At 42.4% G+C, this 8,141-nt stretch overlaps 1 protein-coding gene across 2 annotated transcripts; it reads right to left on the reverse strand.

Moving 5' to 3' along the window:
• Positions 1-5,373: 5,373 nt before the first annotated feature.
• LOC105308986 (spindlin-2) lies at positions 5,374-7,421 on the reverse strand. Of its 2 annotated transcripts, none has more exons than XM_011385061.2 (2): positions 7,124-7,421; positions 5,374-6,438 (listed from the first exon to the last, which is right to left on the reverse strand). In XM_011385061.2, the coding sequence occupies exon 2, from the start codon at positions 6,434-6,436 to the stop codon at positions 5,660-5,662; it is 777 nt and encodes a 258-aa protein (XP_011383363.1). In that variant the 5' UTR covers positions 6,437-6,438; positions 7,124-7,421; the 3' UTR covers positions 5,374-5,659. The 2 variants fall into 2 exon arrangements, with proteins under 2 accessions (XP_011383363.1, XP_011383362.1); XM_011385060.2 differs by having other exon boundaries at positions 5,374-6,458.
• Between the last annotated feature and the right edge of the window lie 720 nt (positions 7,422-8,141).

Genomic DNA, 8,141 nt, shown 5'->3' on the forward strand with positions numbered 1-8,141 from the left:
ATGTCTTAGTCAATTCAGGCTACTATAACAAAATACCATAAGGTATGTGTATTATAAAACACAAATCTATTTCTCAGTTCTGGAGGCTGGAAATCTGAAATCAGGATGTCAACATGATTGGATTCTGATGAGGTCTCTTTTCTTAGTTTATTATTTTTCATTCTTATGTTATTATGCTTTTAGTATATGTTTATACCCATAAAAATGATAGCATTGTCTTGAATGTTTTAAAAATTTATTAATGTTAGCTATCTGCATCTAGGAAGAGATTGCTTCCCTTTGCTAGAGACTCCAATTGGATAGTCATCAGTCCCAGAAACATAGCTCAAAGAGATCATTACAGTTGTGAGACCCAAATGGTAAGGAGTATGACACAGTTTGCTAGAAAATTTCCATACAAGATGTTGTTTTGAGTCTCACTGAAATGATGCTTTTTTGTAGGTATCTGACATAAGGGCCAAACATAATGCCCAAGCAATCACAAATAGTTTTCAATATCCAAAAGATTTGGTTAGGTGCTGGATCTCCTTTTTTGTGGTGGGGGGGCTGAAGAGACAATTTTTTTTAACTTCCTGAAGGACTGAGTATTGTAAATTTGCCTATATAGCACTGAGAAATATTACTTGGCAAGCAGTTTGCTGAATTTTGGGGAGATTTTTGGCCACTCTTCCTAGCAGGTGTGTGATATCACAGCATGGGTTGTTGAGACTGAGGCTTCTGATTGACAACCATTAGGACATCATGTATATAGTGAACATTTGGAAAATCAGAGTGTAGAAGCACTTGCACTAAATTTTAGCCCATCAAAGTATGGCGAATGACAGTGGATTTTAGGTAACTTTGGAGTACAAGAAACATATATTGGAGACTATTTATTGCATAGTTGGTCTGTACATTCACCACCAATTCTCATAAATTACCCTCAAATTCCATTAATTGGCTGGTGAGGTACTCATTCTTCCTCTTACAGAAAGCCACGTCTCTGTCAGCATCTTATCCTCATTGCTACAAGTATTAAGAACTGTGAAGATCTGAAGTTTTACCCTATTTGTGAGTTAATGAGGTAGCTTGTTACAGTTTTGTAGGTGCTGGTAGAAGACATGAGACTTCTGGGTCAGAGACAAAGGATAGTTTATTATTCATGGTAATAGCAACAACCCAAATATCAGCATTTATATCCTAGAAGCCCAAGTCCCACTTCCCACAGGGTGATGCAAAATGGTCACATGACACCTATATATAAAGTATCCTGCATTACTGAGAGGAAATCTCAGTTTGGGTAATTCAAACTTTCATAATGGACAGCGAGAACCCCTTCCCATTGCTCTTGAAGGTGACATTATCTTTATTATATGGGAAGAAGCATTTCTGCCCTTTGCTCCAGAGTGAATCACTCTCATTTTCCAAAGGCTCCAAGCAAACCTGCTCTTTACTTCAGAAAGAGATACTGTCTCTATCTGTGTCAAAGCCGCTTGCCATTCAAACACCTTTCAAAAGATAGCTTTTGAAAGGATAGTTTCTTCCTTTCAAGATGTACAGAAACATGTGATATGCATGCAGAATTGCCTTCCAATAGTATATGAGTGAAATTGCTGGCAATTCACCATCTTTAAACTCATAAGATAATGGCAAATTTCTCTCTGACTTAATCTATCACCTACAGTGTATATGATCTCCCACTTCTTTAATTGGTCGATAAATATGTTCAAATTCACGTGTTGCTGATCTGATGTGTGTGAAATTCTTTATTTTAATTTCCATTTTCTTACAGCCTGATGAGATTTACATAGTTAACAAATATTTAATAAGCCATTCTTCTAAGGACTTGGGATACTTTGGTGCATGTAAAGGAAGAAAAGTCATGCACATCCAGGGATTACATTCTTGTAGAGAAACAATAAACATATTAACTAAATATATTATATGGTATGTTAGAAGATGACATATGTTATGGAAAAGATACAATAAGAAAATGGGAAGTAGATTAAGGTAATATGTTTATTGACCATGTGATCTACTATGAATTGCCTGTTCATATTTTTTCCCAAGTTTTCTATGAACTGTTTGCTGTTTTCTCATTGAATATATTCTTATTTCATCCTTTTAACTATTGAAATTCATAGTCTAATCTCATTTTATTCTACTTTGAATATGATGACTTTGAAACCAGGGTCTTGCATATTTTAATATAATCAAACTTATGAAACTTTTCCCTCAATACCTGTGCGTTTTTTGCCTTTAAACAAAATCTTCACTACTTCTGCAGGGGGAAAAAATTCCATTTGATTCTAAAAATTTTATAAGTGTTACTTTCCAAATTTAGGTATTAACTATTTTTCCACTTGTAATTTATTTTACTGCAAGGTGTAAAGGGGCTTAAGTGTATTTTTGCCATATGGAAAAAAAAATTAATTTAGCACCAAAGTGTCTTTTCTCATTCATCTGAAATGTCACTTCTATTATGATTCCATGTTTCTAGGTCCCTCCTTTGTTTCACTGATATTATTTGACCTCCCTTTTTCATCCTTGCACTCGACACATATTACTGTCCAGGACTGCCAGTGATCCTGTTAAAATATGAGACAAACCATGTCATGCCTCTGCTGAAAATAATCAAATGGGTCCCCATCAACGTCAGTGTAAAAGCCAAATTCCATTCTAGGACCTCTAAAACTCTAAACTATCTGCTTCTATTGAATCCCCATCACCTCTCTGAACTCATTTCCTGATATTCTCTACCTTGCTCACTCAGCTCCAGCCATGCTAGTATCCTCAGTGTTTCTAGAACACACCAGGCCACTAGTACCTTGGGGCCTCAGCACTTGTTGTCCCTCTACCTAGAATGTTCCTTCCCCAGACAGGCACAGAGCCAGTTCTCTCATTGCCTTTAGGTTTTACTCATAAGTCATGTTCTCAGTGAGGCTCTTCCTGGCCTTTCTATCTATCCAATTTCAGCCTCCTGCTGGAATTTCAATTCCTCATTATTGGCTTTATTTCTGTTTTTTTTTTTTTCCTTCTTAACACTTATCACTTTGAAAATACTTTATACTTACTTATTGTATGTTGGCTACTGTCTGGCACATTAAAATAAAAATTCCATGCAACTAAGGTTATTTTGTTTCTTTTGTTCATTACCATATCATAAGTACTTGTGCCCAGAAGATTACCTGGCAGAGAGCCTATGTGAAGTAAGTATTGGTGGGATAAAGACAAAGCAAATAAATTAAATAAATGGGGTCAAAGTAAGCCAAAAGGGTGAGTAGGCAGTTTCCCCTGGGTCTAGCACCAAAGCTACAAATGCAAGTGCCTCCAGGGACAACTGGACATTTCATTAAACTGAAGCAGGTCAGCTGGGGGCATGGCCAACTTGAGAGTATTCTGAATCTAAAATGGGCTGAGCCCTTTCTCAGACCCAGCTGGCTTGTATCCTTGTTGGAATGTGGGCCCTAATCCTTAATTTAATGTTTGTTTGTTTGTTTTTTTCCAGGTAAGCCAGAAATAAGAATTTTTATAATGTAAAATTTCCCAAATGTATAGCTAATTTAAACACAGAAAGCATAAAAACACAAAGACCAAACAAAACAAGACAGCTGGCTGAAAGTGGCCCATGGGTGGCCTGCAGGTGTTTGCCAGACTAAATTTTACAAAATGTGAAAGAAAACAAATCGCCTATGGTAAGGTGGGTTTGCCTTGTGCCATTCTTGAGGCAAACAGCTTCGAGTCATATTGGGTGGAGAAGGAACAGGAATTACTACCTTCTTTCAACTCCTGGAAGATCCCTGCCTCCCTCTCCCATATATGGAGTTAGAAAAACCTGGGCAGCGGGGAGTCACCAGAACTCTCACTTTAAGGGCAAGGGTATATTTCAGTGAAGTTTGAGGTGGGGAAACCAGAGAGAGGGTTTTGAGAGAAACTTCCATGGTAGGATTGGGGAAAGGCAGGGAGGAAAGGAAGAGAAGGACAAAGACCCATGTGTCAGGACATCATATCTATGAGGGACTTTATTGAGGTTACTGAACCTGCTCCCAACCAACCACCGCCCCTCTATGTGTCACTATACTGTCAAAGGAGTTAGTTATACAAAGCTACAACTCCCAGCCTGACTGCTCCATGCCATCTATCTCACCTGGAAAGAGAGCTGCACAGACTTCCATCACAGTTCCCTCTGAGCTTAGGTGGGCAAGACTGGCCAGGAGATATCTGTGAAGGGTCAGTAGTCACTAGCTTTGTTGGGGTATAGCCAGAATGGTACTTTTGGGGGCAGCAGATCTCAATATAGTGGAGCACTGGGTAGAGCCACTTGTGTTTTTGGCAGCTACTGAGAGAAAGCATGGATTTTCAAGTACTCTTCATGCCCTGAAGAGAAACAGTAGGCTCAACCCTCTCATGCCTCTTCTCTGTAGAGGGGCAAGGTACAGTCCAGCGGGAGGAAGAATGGTGAGGGGACTGTTGTACCTAGGTTCAGCAAGGTTCCATTTTTCTTGATAAAATACTTTCCAAATGCAAAGTGGCATGTCTCTTTAAGTTCTGAGTGCCCCACTGACCCATTCCCCATAAGAATTGCTTATCCAGTGTAGGGACAATGAACCAAAACCTTCAAGTCCAAGATTTACTGCACTTAAGTCCTCTGGAAAATGTGAGGAGGTTGCCCAGAACCCTGTCCTTAGTGTATTTAGGCTGAGGTTTGGAGGTCTGCTTGGCAGGTGTGGCATTAGTATCCCAAAATAAGAGTTTCAGGTACAAACTTGGCTCCTGCTTAACACTAGAGTCCTCTTTGTCAAAATACCCTTCTAGGGAACCTCCATTTCAACTGGCTTCTTTGACAGTTGCCATATCTTTTGTGCACTGAGCCAGGAACAGCAATGTAGGTACTGTCAGAAGTCCAACTTTTCCTGGGCCTTCTTATCTCTCATAGGCCCCGTTCCCACATCACTTTTTCTATATTCTCACTTCCCAAGTCAGGGTTTCTTCTTAGAATTCCTCCTTCCTGCCCTTCTGGCCCCTTACACATGCATAGACCCTCCATTTGACTATCCTTTAGCCTCTCCCCAGATCCTTGCCAACTTCCTCTTTCACTCCCTTGCTCTGGATTTCTTCTAAACTTTTCGTGCCCTTCTCTACTCAATTTACTTTGTTTTCCTTTAAGCCCCAAGATCTCGCTCTCCCTCTTGTTTTTCTTCACCTCCTTTTAGTTGGGTGCCTCCCTCTCTTAGAAAATCCTTCCTCCCAGGGAGCCTCTCCATTTCCGGCCCCTCCCCACCTCTTCCTAAGCAGTCACCTCCTTTCCTTTCCCCCACAGCCCATCCTTAGTTCCTTCTCTTCCCTCTCCCTAGACCAGATCAGCTAAGTCCTATTCTATTTTCAGATGACTGGTTATGATTCTAGCTGAATTTTATTCACAGCCAGAAATTACAGCTGTCCTTTTCATGCCCATCCACCAAACACACCCAATCATTTCAACATGATAAAGTCCTTACACACAGCATATCATGTCCACATACATTTGTATTTTTTAGAACAAAGCAATAGTTATGCTGGCAATGATTTTGGGTATAATAGGGACTCTAAAGCTTTCTATACATTGAAAAGTAACATTTTTTTTGTGTGTGTGTCTCCAAATCATACATTTGCCTTCACAAATGTGGCAAATTGTACCCTGTTAGGACTTTTTCACCAAATCATAGACATAGATATGGAAATCATCATCAAACTTGATGAAATACACAGAGGGTTTGGCTTTGACTTGGTGAATGACCTTGCCTGTCCTTTTGGAGCCATCTTCTTTGGTATATTCCACATGTTTACCTATGAGGCCATCTATAACTCCTTCTGGCTCCCTCTCTGCTGGAGGAGACTCACTGGACTCTGGCATGATACGGAGGTCTCCTTCTTTATAATCATCTAGAAGTTGGTACATGTACAAGACAGGATCTTTCTCATACGTAATATAAAACCAAGCTTTCATGATTGGTGCTTGGGCTAAGACCATCCCCCTCCATTCATCCTTAGAACCATGCTCACCCTCAAAAATATGTTCCACAGCTTTACCAATTATGGTATTTGCAAGGCGCACATCTCTGACTCGAGAAAATGGCACCTTATCAGGAAGGATTTTAAGCTTTAAAATCCTTTCATCTCTGTGAAGTTCCAGTCCATAAACACAGTCAATTCCATCATATTTCACCAGATAAAGAGAGGGATTTATAGGCACCTGATCCAGAACGGTTCCTTTCCATTGGGTGATGGGTTCATCGCCTTCTTTCCATCCGTGTGAAATTCTGCAGCCCACGATGTTCCTGTGGGCCTGGGATGTAGGTCTGCCCCTCTGCTTCTTTTGAGAGCTTTTTTTCTTCCTCATATTTGCAGATCCGGTGTGGCGACTGAGAGCTTCTCTGGTTTCCTGCCCTGCAGCTACCTTTTTGTGAGGGGTCTTCATTCCTGCAGGGGGAGGAAAGAGGCTAGGGAGAAACATTTAGTGTATTATAGCATGACATTTTCTTTCCTCTGTATCGCAAAGTCCCTGGGCATCAGGTATATTGCTGCCCAAATTATTCAGATACGTCCAGCAGGAATGCTGGATATCAAGATACTATCAGATGCTTGCTTGCAGTGCCCTCCCTCCAGGCTCCTTTGGCTGTGCTGGAGGGTTAGAAAGGTGATGGTTGTGGTGGTGGAAGCCCCAGCAGGAGGGATCAGGCTCCTTTGCATAATGCCTGATCCTCTGTTGCTATCCTAGAGTCCCCACACCAAATACAAATATTCACCATTTCTTAGACCCCACCCCATCCCTCCATTTCCACTAATGTAGTCCACATGTCCCTTGCCCATCGCAGTCTGTTCTTCATCCCTCTTGCTTCCCAATATGATGCCTTCTGCCTGGTGTTCACTTCTACTTCATGCCCTTCCTATTCATCCCCATTTTCCCACTGGGTGCCAACAACAAACCTATTTCTCTTTCTAGCGACCTTTGTACACCATCCAGGTGCTTTTCAGCTCTCCCCTCCCAACCCTAGTCTCCAAGTCACTCCGCAGTCACCCTCATCATCCGTCCCAGCACCGACCCCAATTTTCCTGCCTGGCACCCACCAACCCCCATCCTCCGGTTCTCTAGTCCAGTGCCCACCTCCCCGCGTCCGGGGATCGCGGGCTTTACGTGCCCAAACCGGACACCTCGCTGCTGCCTTCGCTGTGAGTGTGTGGTGAAAGAGGGTCAGTCTGCGCCGATCCGGGAGCTTGCAAGAGCTGAGAGGAGAGGATCCGTAGGCAAGGAGGGCGTCTAGGAAGGCAGCCGGGCAAGGAAGAGGATGGCGGCTGTGTCTCCAGCAGTGTGTTTGTGGGATCTCTGCCTCCCTGTCAGCGGCAGAGGCCCCTCTGCCACATAGAGATCCCACCAGCCCGTACTGCCGCAGCAGTCTCCTCCCTCTTTCCGTAGCGCAGCTTCCTGCCAGGAGAGAGGCCTCCCCTTCCTGCCAAACACCGTGCGCCCCCTTCCCCCAGCTCTCACGCCCACCTCGTCCCTAATCCCTGGAGGTGCTCTTTGGCTCTTAGTTCCGCCCCTTTCCAAAATCTGGAGCAGTCTAGCTCACAACCCTCTTCTCTAACTACCTAGCGTCCCGTTCTCCAGTTCCGGGCCCCCAGATTCCCCTCCCCCACCCCATCCCCTGGCTCCCCACCCCTACCTCAGTGCCCCTGCCCCATCTGCTTTCCATCTTCCAGGAATTCGCCTACCCCCGCACCTCTGTGCCTTTCTGTAGTTATTCTTTACATACAGAAACTTGCATTTCCTGTTATTTAAAAGGGTTTGTGGTAGGATGAGAGAAATTCACTAGTGCTCAGTCTGCCATCTTGACCCTATCTCTAGGTAATTTTTACTATCTGGACATTCCCATAGTTTACTTCTCGAGGATAATTATTTTCTTTTCCCTCTTTCTTTTTTCACCAGGTACAAAAGAATTGCATGCACACTGTGTAAAATTCAGAAAATTCACTTGAAGAAAATTATCTACCCTAAATGCACTTTTCATTCCTCAGGGTTCGCAGTAAAATTTTAGCACTCATTATTTCCTTTGCTTTTTTCCCCTAACCTTTTAGAAATCTGAGATCATTTTGCAATCAATTGTTAAAAATTATCTGTAAAATTA

This window comes from Pteropus vampyrus, unplaced genomic scaffold (genome assembly GCF_000151845.1).
Source record: "Pteropus vampyrus isolate Shadow unplaced genomic scaffold, Pvam_2.0 Scaffold651, whole genome shotgun sequence".
Taxonomy (NCBI): Eukaryota; Metazoa; Chordata; class Mammalia; order Chiroptera; family Pteropodidae; genus Pteropus; species Pteropus vampyrus.